This window comes from Chlorocebus sabaeus, chromosome 16 (genome assembly GCF_047675955.1).
Source record: "Chlorocebus sabaeus isolate Y175 chromosome 16, mChlSab1.0.hap1, whole genome shotgun sequence".
Classification (NCBI taxonomy): domain Eukaryota; kingdom Metazoa; phylum Chordata; class Mammalia; order Primates; family Cercopithecidae; genus Chlorocebus; species Chlorocebus sabaeus.
In genome coordinates this window covers 8,368,504-8,382,595 of record NC_132919.1, presented here as the reverse complement: position 1 = coordinate 8,382,595, position 14,092 = coordinate 8,368,504, and the positions used below count along the sequence as shown (strand labels likewise).

Sequence of the window (14,092 nt, the reverse complement as noted above, 5' to 3'; positions counted from 1 at the left end):
AACATAGGCTTCTCAGCTTACAGCTCTTGGAAATACCCAGTTAAGAGAAGGAATGATAATAGAGATCTTGACATTGAAGGATGAAGTGGAAAAAATAAAAAGGAGACACAATAATGATATTCATAATCACGCTGTCACCAAATCATTTAGAAAAAAATGCAAATTTTATTTGAGAGACTGTCAGAATTTAGGAAAATTCTCATAAAAAGTGGCTAAGAATGTAAAAGGGTAATAGGAGGATGTTTCTGTTATATTAACATTAATGTGGAACTTCATTTCACACACTTGTTGTGTGATTGGGGTGGATTGAGTTACCTGCCACTCTGAGCTCCTCTAAAGTGACCTAATCCCAGTTGCCTCAGATTACTGTCTTCTTTTTGCTGGTCTGAAGCCCTGACAATTCTTTCAGGTGGAGGAATCCTGGGGTAAAGAGCTCCATTGCAGAAGGGTTCCCTCAGCTTCCACCCGCGGGCATTCAGATCACCCATCCCTTTCTCTGACCATGTTATTACACTGTTTCATTTATATTTAACCATAGCCTCTAGCTACTTTTAAAAACAGCATTTGTGTGTATTGCCAACTCTTTGCCAGTAAATATGAAGGCTTTGTGAGTTGAAGAGAACCGATCTTAGAGTCTTATACAAAAAGCTGACTTCATGAGTGTGCCCTAGAACTGATATGAGTTCAGTTTTATATCACACACTTGCCATATTTGCAGTGTGGTAATAAATGATAACCCAGAAACACTAGAAAATAGACCATCACTATTTAAATATCTTATTTAGCTTTCATGTGTCATTTACCTCCAAAAAGGAAGTCACTCCAGACAATGTGAGCTCTAGGCCTTTTGAAAAATTGAGACATAATTCACAAACCATGAAATCTACCCTTTAAAACTACAATTCAGTGATGTTTGTAGTATATTCACAAAGTTGTGGAACTATTACCACTACCTAATCCTGCCACATTTTCATCACCCCCAAAAGAAACCTCTTACCCATTGGTGGTCACTCCACATTCTCTTCCCTCAACTTCCAACCACCACTAATCTACTCTCTCTCTCTATGGAGTCATCTAGCACTTTTTCTTTTCTTTTCTTTTTTTTGTTTTGAGATGGAGTCTTGCTCTGTTGCCCAGGCTGGAATGCAGTGGCACCATCTTAGCTCACTGCAACCTCCGCCTCCTAGGTTCAACCAATTCTCCTACCTCACCCTCCTGAGCAGTTGGGACTGCAGGTGCGGGCCACCACACCCAGCTAATTTTTGTATTTTTAGTAAAGACGGGGTTTCACCATATTGGCCAGGCTGGTCTCGAACTCCTGACCTCGTGATCCACCCGCCTTGGCCTCCCAAAGTGCTACCTTTTTTCAATGAAGTAATAATTGAATCACATAAAATAGGTTGGCAAGTGACTGTTAAAACAAATATATAAAGCAACTGATGACTTAGTTTATCAATTTCCATATACTCTACTTAATACTAGTTTAAAATATTTTGCCATATATAAAGTGATACAGTTAATTTAAAAATTACTGAAACAGAAACTTAAACTGATTCGGATATAAAATGTCTGAAGCATTCTTGCTAGTTGAGGTGTTATAATGACTTCTCCAGTCACTGAATATAAACATTCAGTTTCATCTCTCCACTTCCCACTGCGTTTCTGGCTTCTTTTATTTGCCGCTTTTGTGGGGCCATCTGCTTGGAATTCATTTACTTGCAATTTACATACAGTATTTATAAGTTTGCGATAAGTTACTCCTCTGTTTTCGTGCTAGTACTTATTTAGCAGTTTGAGATGTCAGTGTTCGAATTATAAACTTGTTATGGCTTAGACATTCCCTTCCATCCTAGCAATTTGTTTTCCATGGATCTTCATAAAACTAATTGTTTTAGAAGTTGAAGTGCCAAACTCAGTAGTATTAAAGTGGCATGCAAAACTTGTGAATTTTTGTTGCCTGTCATTATCAGGCGAACCCTCCTGGTGTACTGGCCCTTTTGGATGAAGAATGCTGGTTCCCTAAAGCCACAGATAAAACCTTTGTTGAAAAACTGGTTCAAGAGCAAGGTTCCCACTCCAAGTTTCAGAAACCTCGACAACTAAAAGACAAAGCTGATTTTTGCATTATACATTATGCAGGGAAGGTAAGAGCTCTTATGTTGAATAACTGGATTAAAATGGCTGTGTTTGAAATGTTGCTACATTTTTATGAAGGTGTAACAAAGGTGCTGATAAATGAACAAGTACAGTATATATTGCAAACATATTGTCTTTCAGACAGCCCAGTTTGGGGACTGTTGTATAAAAGTTTTTGGTTGAGGCTTAAAGTGTTTTTGTTTTTGTGTTTGGTTTTGTGTTCTCCATTTCACCACTTTTGGCTTTGGTGCGGGATAGGTGGACTATAAGGCAGATGAGTGGCTGATGAAGAACATGGACCCCCTGAACGACAACGTGGCCACCCTTTTGCACCAGTCATCAGACAGATTTGTGGCAGAGCTTTGGAAAGACGGTAAGAAAGCGCTTATCTTTGTAATAATGCTTGACTGGAATCTTTTATAATTAAGGTTTATAGATGGTTCTTTTACATATATATGGATATATATACTTCTTACTTTAAAGTCTTTCTTTCCCTAGAGCAGGGCTGCCATTATATCGGAATTTATCCATTTTAAGAATACTTGGGTTAAGAAATGAATACAGAGACATCTGCCTTCTTGGTCAGATGTTATAGGGAGCACAGAAACATTCTAGGCCCGGAGCCACAAAGACGTACACATATGCCTCAGGCCACCGCAGTCCCAATTCAGTTATAATCCAGGAACACTGGGATACAAAACCTGAGGAGGCCTGTTCATTCCATTTTCCCTGCGTCAGGCCTCCTGAGCTACGTCCTTCCTCACCACCTGCCCCGGACACCCAGTGGCTGGTGGATAAACTCAAATCGCCTGCATTTAGATCAGTTGCTTTTCTTTCCATCGGTCCTCATAGTTCTTTTGTTATATGAACCTCAGGTGAAGAATTTTGGTGATTTTTGTGGTAGACTGCAAGATTTTACTAGTACCAGAAAATCACAATGTCTCTGTGTCCGTATGCATTGTGGGAACCAGTATCTTCTCCTAGAGCTCGGCTCTCCTGCTACATTTCATCCTGGCTCTATTCCACCTCTTTGCCTGGCTTCAGGCCATGCAGGACCTTAGCCCTGGATCTACCCCTGCCTAGACCCAGACCCTGAGGCCAGACCTATTCAGTTACCTGGCTCACGTCTGCTTTCTCTATAGCATCTTAAGCCTTGTAAGCTAGCTGTCTTCTCAGAGGTAGAGGGAAAGAAATGGAAGCAGAGAAGAAGGGGGCCAAGTGCAATTGGGGCCAAAGGAAAGAGATAGGAATTGAAGAATGGACACAGAGAAAGTGACTAGGGGAAATGTGACCCTATAAAAGATCATCTTCAGAATGACTGTGTCTGTCAGATCAAGTCAGTGTGAGGGATCTGCAGGGGTGGGATGCACACCTGCACGCATGCGTCCTGGGAACAGACTGTGGCCCTGAGACATAGCGAAGAGGGGAGGGACCTAGGGGAAAGACGAGCTTTCCAACAAGTAAAACAGAAGGCTTTAATCTTTGTACCTTTAGGTGAAAGTCTTCAACTGACTACTGAATGCACAGTGTCACTTCCAGTGACCTACTCAGTCGAGGGATGCCGTGTGAGGACTGGGAAGAGAAGCAGGGAGCTCCAGTAGAACTTACAGTATCCTCAGTGATGAGCTCCTCTTCGCCTTGTCGATAGGCAATGTTAAGAGTGGGATATGAGAAACTGAGACGAGAACAGAAAAGACCTCTGAGCTCAGGTTGTTACAGGGTCTGCAGTGCTAGAAAGGCCAGCGCTGGTGTGTTGGAAATGTGTGAGGAAGAAGAGGGAGGAGTAATGCTGCAGTCGTAAGGATTTGCATTCCTTCAGGAATCACTTCAGCTGTGACAGCGTTGGGGACTGTGTAGGTTACAGAGTCTCCTCATGTTCAGCTTCTCCTCCGGATACCCTTGTAAGGTCTTAGAACACAGCAGAGGGAGTGAGATCAGTATGCAAAGTGGATCTTTGATAAATGCCATGGGAATGGCACAGTGAGTTTTTAGGGATGTGCAACAGAGGAAGGGACTGCCTTTTTCTGGGGCGCTAAGGGGAAAATGTCATAACGAGAGGATGCAATTTTCCTTGTCCTTAAAGAATAAAAATGATTTGTTGATTAAACAATGGAAGCTGACATCTCCTGAGCACCTACGAAGTGCCACACAGTGTCTTCAGCACTAATTTATGAGCATTCGTGGCCTGGTTATGCCTTTAACGTTTGTGGGTAAGAAGGTTTACATGAACTAGCTCTGGGAGTGAGCGTCTGGGGTGGCATTTGTAGAAATGAAGTTGGCAGGAGAAGTACAGAATGATCATGGTGGAGAGGTCGAAAATCATAGCTCAGGAGGAGTCTTCCATTTGGCTTTAGAGAGGGCTGGGGCAGAGAAGAGTAAGCAGGAAATGAGGCCGGGCTGGTAGGCTGAGGCTAGGCTGGAGAGTCCTCATGTCCCATCTCTAGTGGAATTTGGACTTGAGACTGTGCTGAATAAATAGTGTCAGTAGGTTTGTGACCTTGGGTAGTGACCCATTCTGAACTCGAAGTGAAACAGGCAGTGTTTGTTGGGTGGATTGGAGTGAAAGAGCCTGGAAGTGGGAAGTTGAGTATGGGACAACTGAAGATGACAGTGGGCATGGAGACGATGCCTGGGAAACAGGAACAGAGGAAACGGGGACTTTTCCCTGGTTTTTGAAAACCAGCCTCAAAAACTGGTTTTCTCTTCATTTTGAAGGAAAACAGGTATTGGGACCACTGACATTATAAGCATGGAAATGAGGTCCTTTATTACATATTTATTCTGACACTATGAACCCTTTTTTAGTCCTTGTCTTATATTCCTTAACCAAAAATGGTGTTGGAAACACCCGTTCAGCACTTGACCCATTCGTATAATACTACATACCTAATTATGTACTTCCCATGGCAATAATCTGTGAGCTCGGTCTGGAAGCAATGAGAGACATGTCCTCTGCCTCCCAAGAGCTAGTAATCCAGTTGAGAAACCAGGATATACACAGACGTAGTAACAGAACTGAGCTAGTCTTTTTCTTGGCTCCCAGCTCCCTACTTCCTCCTTCCATTCTTCTTTAGCTTCAGGTCTCACCAGCCCCAGATACCGGAGAGGGCTTTGGCAACAATAGGTCAGAAGCTGTAGGTGTATAAGATTTGGTGGGCAAGGGTGGAGGTGGGAGGGTGGGATGTCATACAAATTACGGATCACAGATGCTACGTCTTACAGGTAGGACCCTGTCTGGAGACTCCTTACCTGTACTTTTGTGTCTTCCATTTAAGAGATACAGGCAAGTTATTGATTTGATTAGAGAAATGCTTAGAGGAAACTCTAAGCCTTGCTGAGCTCCTTCAGCCCTTGGCGTGAGCCCCGTTCATCTGTACTTAGTCCACAGCTCTGACTCACAGACGCCATGTTTGCACAGCCCTATTGATGGCCCTTGTCTTTCTAAAGATACGCCGTTGGGAGTGCATTTGGCCATTCTTGTCAAAAGAAGCCAAGGGATATCTTATCTACCCCAGGTTTGCTTGGGCTCTGCTAGCCTCTGCTCCGGAATACTCCTAGGTGTTTGCTCTCCAGATAATGCCGCTCTTAGCAGGAGGTGCTGTCGCTGTTCAGCTTAGGTGGACAGTTAGTCTCATCTGAGTGACAGAGAACATCTCAGAGGCCACTCACTGTTGGGAGGCACTGTTCTTCAGGGCGAGGAGCGGGCAGAGAAGCAGTACCATGTTTGTCCAATTTTGAAGACAGTTTGTTTCATACATAAAGTAGTGGCAGGCATAGAAGTTTAAAGAGAGTTCTAAGGTGGAGGATTTATCACTGCTCACTCTGGATGTAGAGTTCTCAGGATAAGGGGAGCAATTTTTCTCTAGAAAAATAACCCTAGAAAAACATTATTTTCCTCTTTTTAGGGCCACTGAAATGCAAAAGCAGAAAATGACAAGTTGAATATGAACAGATGAATATATGATATATGAATATAGTTTGCCTGTGAAGGTACAACACCTAGAGTATGAAACATTTTGTGTTAAAATACAGTTTATGGCTGGGCATGGTGGCTCACGCCTGTCATCCCAGCAGTTTGGGGGGCTGAGGCAGGATGATTGCTTGACCCCAGGAGTTCAAGACCAGCCTGGGTAACACAGCGAGACCCTGTCTCCACTGAAAAAAAAGAAAGAAAAAGAAAATAGAGTTTGTGTTAGAGTTTTCGAGTTTTCTCAAGGCCAAACCAAGAGAAATAAGATTTATTGGTGGCAGCCCTGCCCTAGAGGTTTATAATGCCTACTTTTCACTAAAAGATGTTGTTTGGATCTCTTTACCAGCTGCAAAGGACTTCTTGGCACTTCTTAAGGTTTATATTGAGGGAAAAAAAACCCCTAAAGATTGCCTTTTCATGTCAATGTACCTCCTAGGATATTTTCATGAGTAACAGTATGATCAATAAGTATAATCTTGCTTATGATTCAAAATTATTTTAACATTTTGCTACAACAGACCTTGAATTTTGTTTTCCTTAATGGTATATCTATTGTATAGTAATTTGCATTCAAATTATTTTTCGGAAATTATATTTCCGAGAATCCGTATTGGAAGTAAAATTACACAGCAGCGTAATTCGTGACAGTAAAAGCCACTAATATGTACATTCGCCATAGTGCTGTGACTTCACTGCCGTCATGTACTAAGCTACTCACTATAAGAGATTTTTCTGATAGATGATTCAAATAGTACCTATTCCTCTTAAAATTCATCTTGCATTTACATGGGGTAATCATTTGACATTGATATCATGTAATGCTCACACCAGGAACTGGGAATGTGCTCTTTTGATTTAGCCTTAATCTATTTTATAAAGAACTTTGTCCAAATGTGCAAATGCTCTAAACAGTCATGTTTGCATGGGATCTGCCTTGGACTAGCTCCTTTTGTAGCCCGATTTCAAAGTTGACTTGTGCTGTCGAATGTCTTTCACACTAACTGAAGTGTTTGTGTATTTGCTCTTCTGTCCTGTTTTTGCTGTTTCTCTGCTTTAGAGATTCAGAATATTCAGAGAGCTTCTTTCTATGACAGTGTTTCTGGTCTTCATGAGCCACCAGGTGAATGTATAAAGCCTGTAGGTCTCCCAAAACAGAAGGGTTTTAAGCCCACAGGAAAAATGTGTGGGGGGGACTGGCAGGGTGGCCGGGGAGGGCAGGGGGTAGGCTGGGGGGCTGGGGTGGGCTTTCGGGTTTCTGTTTTGGTTTTGCTCATAGGCCTGCATGAACCTTTCATTTCATGCTCAGTTTTATTATACTTCAAGGCAAATGTTTGAGTGCATAAGCAATTTAATTGCTACTGCCTACACATTGCTTCTTATTTTATGCATAGCACTTATAGCACCGCATATTAAAAGGTATGCCACTACCTTTTCCAATAGTGCCATTGTGATACACAGTCCTCTAAGGAAATCGTTAAGAACCGATCTGCTAAATGACATCTCCTTTGCTTTTGAGTCACCTTTAAATTTTCAACTCTAAGGAATTTCCAAGGAGGAGTGTTTCCTTTTATTTAAGACACTTTTTGCAGACAAATAATTACATATTTACCTCAGGTGTGTTGGTCTCATCATTATACCTTTTGTTTGGAATGTGTGTGCATATCTGGCTACTTGCCCTTTTCTTTTCAACCAGAGGCCCTGAAACGATCTACAAGGCCTGATAATGTGCAAGTTGAGACGAAAACAGAGTGGAATGTTGTCAGGATTACACATTGAACCTTAAATTGAGCTCCACATGTTTGGGCTTTGTGATCTGAATCCTTAGCCCTGTGTTAAAATACAGCCTAACTACAGCTACAGAGTCTCCAAAAGCCCAATATAAAATGAAGCCCAGCCAGCCTTCCAAATGTTTAGTGAAATTGGCAAGTAGCGAAACTCAAAGATAAATTTATCTTATGAAATTTCCTTTATGATTTTTGGAACATGATAATGCTGAGATCCAAATCCATCTCAAAAGTTATTTTTAAAATGTTAAAGGACCATGCCTATTTTAATCCAACTCAAAATTCCTGTCATCAACTCTAGTTCACATACTATGAAAGAAGTAGATTGCAAGTATGGAGTGGGAGGAGATAAAAGGTTATGCTAGAGACAGCATAAGCAGGAATGAAAATTCTACAGAACTCCAGAGGAAGAGATCTCTAAATTCAGTCCTCTTCGGTGTTGGGGAATGCTGACAGTGTTGAAATGGACGGGGGGAGCTTGGAGGTAGTTTTCAGCCATAACCTGGGACTTGTGCTTTATTAAAGGTTAGTGCTTGATCTTTTGGACTTTCTCCTAAAGTAAGTGCCCTCTTTAGATGAATTCCCTTTGGATTTCTAACCTCATAAGAGAATTCCAGGCTGTGAGCTCTTTGAAGGCAGGGCCAGTGCCTGACTTTGCTCACTGTCATCTCTTCAGCACCTGGCACAGAGGAGGCAAAGCATCACTAAGTCGCTGAGCGAGAGCTGATGGATGGGTAGGGGGTGGTGACCCCACACCCAAGTTTCAGCCCCAGCAGCTTCGTCCACCGTTCCCACCGTGACCACCGAAAGCACGGGCACTCTTTCCTGTGGGACCATGATCTTTGGGGTGTATACACCAGGCATTTTGCTGTACCAGCAGCATCCAGTACAGAGCCGCTCTTAGATGACTTCATGCTAATGAATGAGCAGCAGGGAGGCCCGTTCCCCTCACTGCACCCTCACCTTGGCACTGAAAATGTTCCCGGTTCTGTCTGTCTCTGTGAAGTGTCCTTTGGTTCAATTACTCAGCTGAACCAAGCACCAACGGTCTCAATCTCTACTTCTCGGAAGCCCATCCGTCTACCAAGGCCAAATATGTTCTTTGAAATTGAGTGTAATATTTTACAGCAAAATCGTTTTCTCTTTAACGTGTTTATTGATTCAAGATCACCACCCCAGAGAGGGCTAAGGGATTTTAAAATGAAAATGGAGGACTTTAATATTTCCAGTGATTTCTTGGAAGATAATGGATGGAGGAGTTTGTAGGGATCCAGATTGTGATTGCCTGTGATGTGCTGACGTGTGGTAAGCATCTCTCTAAAGCAGGTGACACAAAGCTAATAGGACCCATGTGCTTAAGTACATGTGTAATGACAGGAAAATAGCATTATGAAGAGCATGCAGGCTTCTGGGACTGGAATAAAAAGAGATTTCCAGAAGAATTACAGGACAAGTGCAAAAGAGAAAGGAACCGGGGAGAACAGGATTCCTAGAGGCAAATACGGAGGTCATACAAGTTTCTGCTATAAAATCGAGGACTCTTTTCTTACAAGTACATTTTGAAAGTCTGGGCTTCAGAGAGAAACCAGTAGTGGAAGATGCAAGCAGAATGAACCAGCAAAAAGGGGTTGTAACCTGAAAGCTACAGGCAGGGCTTTTGGACTAAAGGGGTGATGGGTAATGGGTAATTGGGACTATGGAAGGCTTTAGACCTGATCCAAATCATGTTGGAGGGACAATTATGTATCATTTGCACTAACGCTAGTTTATACCTGCACCTGCAGTTTCCTTCATAGAACAGCACCAGTTAGGCTCTTTGAACCTCCATGTGTGCTAGATTGCAGCTGACAGGTCTGGAAGAGTGTACCACCACAGCAGAAATCAGGGAAAACCTGAGAAGTCCGTGTAGAGCCAAGTATCATGACTGATAAGATGGTACCCATTTAATCTCCTTATAGATTACATCCTTCAATCATAACCTCCATCTTAAGTCCCATTTTAGAATCTGTGGTTTAGGTCTGACATAGTTTACGTGTTTAAATTGTTCTCGCTTTCAATGGATGAAGGTTTGTGTTATTGTTGCAGTATATTCTGCTCCTTCCTATTTTTTGATCTCAAGTGTTAGCAATAGTTGGAAACTCACCGCAGAGAAGCAGCGCTTGGGTACTGCAGCTTGAGTTCCTGAGGGCAAGTGCGGACAGCAACATTTAGTTCTCAGGGTTATTGTGAGTGTCAGCTGAGGCAACGTGAACCTGAATGCGTGGCACACGGGGAGTGCCTGAATGTGTGGTGTGGTAATATTGCCGTTGCCTTGGCTGCATCTGCAGCAGGTGCTGCTATAATTACAGAACAACAGAGAAACCCGATAAATGTTTATTTCCTTGGCTTTCCTTAAGTCTAGTATCATTCATAGTGTCCCAAGGTTCAGCTGATAGGCCGCGGTGTCGGGCTGCCCAGTCTCAGCGTGAGTTGGGGACATGGGAGTGACAAAGGGAGAAAGTGAGCACAGAGCATAGTGGAAGCTGCGGGCAAAGAGGGGCTTCCTGTCTGCCCAACGTCTTAGATGGCTGAAAGGGATAGGAATAGGAAGGTAGATGGAGATAAAGGAGACATTCAAGTTTGGCTTGAGACTAGTGCTTGGGGTAAAGAAGATTGTTTTCTCCTTAAATCACGTGCTGCTTCTCAACCTCTCAACTTCCTGGGGTTTTTCTAAAAATTTTCAGATGCTAGAGTAATTAGATTGGTTCTAGCAACTAGTTACGTAACCACTGCAAACTTGTTATTACACTACCATGTAACAGGGATATTACGGAGACAGACTGATGTTAAGATTCTTTCTGCGAATTCATAATAGTTAAATATATTTGTTTCCAAATTGTTTGTAACAGTGACAATTTTCATCTGTATGAGGATGGAATTGTCTTACCTTATTTAAATGAGTATTGACAACCTGCTCCATGCCTCACACAGTGCCGGGCACTGAACACCTTTCATGAGGAGTGTGTGATGCTGCTCTCAGTCATCAGCATCTGGCTGTTGAAATTAACATTAAATAGGTTTCTTCTCCCTGTTTTGGTTTCCAGCTATATTAACTAGAATGAATTTCTAAAGATCTAGCTTCAATACTTGAAAGTAAATTTAGTAACACTAGTACTGTGGCCCATGCACAGATTTGAAAAACATAAAAATCTTATGGACCCGTCTCCTAGATTATCCCCTAGAAGGGCCAGTTAAGGATTCTAGCACCAGCCGATGCCATTCCTTCTATGAGGGAATGATGGCAGTTTCATGATGAGATAGATGACACATTGCATTTTCTCTCTTAAACTGCGAATATGTCCTCACAGATTTCAGTCTGGAACTCATCTAATTTCCGACTGTTTAAATAAATTGTTATAGATTAGTAAATTAGGTGTTAGTATAAAATACTTTTCAGGCTTCTAGAACCAAGTAATGAATTTAAATGCCCACCAGCAGTCCTAACCAGGCTCTCCTGACAGCTGAGATAGAAGAATGTATAGTGCAAGAATAAACAAAGCCAGTCTTTACCCTGAAACGGTGGCTGGAGGAAAGGCACTTTGAGATTTAGAAGCAATATTAGGTCTTCCAGTGAGGCGCACTGCTCACTTCAAGGAGCTGCTGGCGTCTTCTCTTTGCACTTTCTGCCTTTCTCTGGTTTCTGCTTTGATCAACAAGAAAATACTCTTAAAATAGAGGTTTTTCGGGTCTTGATTGTTGAGTAAAATCATACATTATTAGTGTGGCTCAAATCATTTAATGAATTTCCCAACGTGTTTCTCTTTCACTCACAAGATAATTTTGTTGGTAGAATCTAACCCAGAGTTTAAAATGTTGAATTAAAAATAGCCGGGTGCAGTGGCTCACGCCTATAATCCCAGCACTTTGGGAGGCCGAGGCGGGCAGATCACAAGGTCAGGAGTTCGAGACCAGCCTGGCCAATATGGTGAAACCCTGTCTCTGCTAAAAATACAAAAATTAGCTGGGCGTGGTGGCGGGCGCCTGTAGTCCCAGGTACTCAGAAGGCTGAGGCAGGAGAATCACTTGAACCTGGGAGGCGGAGGTTGCTGTGAGCCAAGATTGTGCCACTGCACTCCAACCTGGGTGGCAGAGCAAGACTCCATCTCAAAAAACAAGAACTGAAAGTCTAAAGCATTATTTTTTTTAAATCTGAATATTTAGCTTTGGATTGTCCTTATTAAAATTAAATTTGAAAATCAGGATTATTATGACTATTTATCGGTTACTATATTTTTAAACACACACACACACAACACTGACAGCAGATTGTGTTTAAGAACTGCCTGTGCAGGCTAAAATCCTGCACAACCAGTGGAACTGAATCCTTCCAGAGCAACATGGTGCTCTTCCTCTCTCATTGTGGTGGTGATTTGTTCTTCTGGTAAACTTCGTGCAAGTTCACTTAGCAGATGCTTATTAAATACATACTGTGTGCCCAGCACCAGGCACCGGCCAACATTTGGGGGTGGGAGATTGTCTCCACTGATGGTTGGGGGGCCAGAGACACCATGGGCACAGCTTTCGGGGCCCTGAGTATGTGAGATGCTGGAAAAATGTTCCCTGGGGAAACGCAGTCCAGTGAGAAGATGCACAGAGCAGTGTGGAGGTTCTGTCCCAGGGATTTGAAGCCTAGAGAAGGGAGTGGCCTATTTAGCTTTGGAGGCAGGGTGAAAACCGAGCCTAAGAAGGTTTCCCTGAGGTAGCTGGTAAACGAATGGAGATTTAAAAGTATTTAAGGGTTTGCCAAGATGACTGGAGCAGGCTGGGCATTCCAGGCAGAGAGAAAAGCATGGGATGTGAAGTCATTGTGTCTTTGGACAAATGCAACTAGTTTGTACAGTTGGCCGTTAGGAGCATGAGTGAAAGGGACAAGAGAGGTGCCTTCACTGAGCACTTGAATGTTTTTCAGGCTCACAGCTCTGAAGCGTGGTCTCCTTAGCTCCCTTTCAAGAGGAGGAAATTGAGAAGTTGGGTCACTTGCCCCAGAATCACCCAGCTCATGAGTGAGTGTGGTGTGTCTGACTCTGAGTGGAGGCCATCGCTGTGCTGTCCTACTGAGCTAAGTTATTTGGACAATATCCAACAGGCTGTGGGAGAAACTCAAGGATGTTAATGCATAGTTTTGTCTTTTAGAAATGGCTGCTACATTACACAGGGACAGAAGGTGTAAATGAAGGAACCATGTAGCACTGCAGCTAGAGGATGAAATGGGGTAGAAGTGCAGGATCCAGGTCAGAAGCAGGAGCCCAGCAAGGGCAGGGGAGAGGAGGGTGGATCGATGACATCTTAACCTTTGGCTTGACCACTTTTGGTCAGTGGTTCCATGGGATGGGAAACCCAGGAGGAAGAACAGGACAGAGGGTAGGTCCATGCTTGGGTTTAAGACATGGGCCTTTGTCCCGTCTCCATATGCTTCGTGTTTTGTTTTGTTTTGTTTTGAGACAGAGTCTCGCTCTGTTGCCCAGGCTGGAGTGCAGTGGCATGATCTCAGCTCACTGTGACCTCTACTTCCTGAGTTAGGCAATTTTCTCCCTCAGCCTCAGCAATTCTCCTGCCTCAGCCTTCCGAGTAGCTGGCACTACAGGTGTGTACCACCACACCCAGCTAATTTTTGTATTTGTTATACTTTTAGTAGAGACAAGGTTTCACCATGTCGGCCAGGCTGGTCTCCAACTCCTGACCTCAGGTGATCCTCCCGCCTCGGCCTCCTAAAATACTGGGATTACAGGTGTGAGTCACCGTGCCTGGCCTTCGTTCCTCTTTAACTCCTCCTCCTCTGCTGAGCTCCTTGGGGATGGTCTTAGGCCCTCATCTCTTTCTGGTCTCCCCTAGATAAAAGTTGACAACTCCCAAATTTACCTTTCTAGTTCAGACCTCTCTTCCTAGCAGCAGACTGGAATATTCCTCTTGTCATTTGACATCTCTCTTACACTTCAAAGGCCCCGGGCATCCCAGACTGACTTAGAGTTTGGGTCTTGTCTTCCCATCCACAAAACCCCCTTCCCTCCTTGTCTTCCCCACCAGCCATTCAGTTGCTCAAGCCACAATCCTAGCAGTTATTCTTGAAATGCTCCTCTGCCTCACTATGCATATTGAATTCATCGCAACAGCAAGTCAATTTTCCCACTAAAATACCTCTTGAATCTTCCTTCTCGATCCATCT

General features: G+C 43.2%; 1 protein-coding gene across 6 annotated transcripts in view; it reads left to right on the top strand.

Moving 5' to 3' along the window:
• The window catches only part of MYH10 (myosin heavy chain 10), a 152,754-nt gene that overhangs the window by 89,782 nt on the left and 48,880 nt on the right, over positions 1-14,092 (top strand). For all 6 annotated transcript variants that reach the window (XM_008010308.3, XM_008010302.3, XM_073004685.1 and 3 more), the window contains 2 exons: positions 1,971-2,144; positions 2,395-2,509. In XM_008010308.3, the coding sequence (XP_008008499.2) occupies positions 1,971-2,144; positions 2,395-2,509 (289 nt within the window). The remainder of the gene's footprint in view (positions 1-1,970; positions 2,145-2,394; positions 2,510-14,092) is intronic.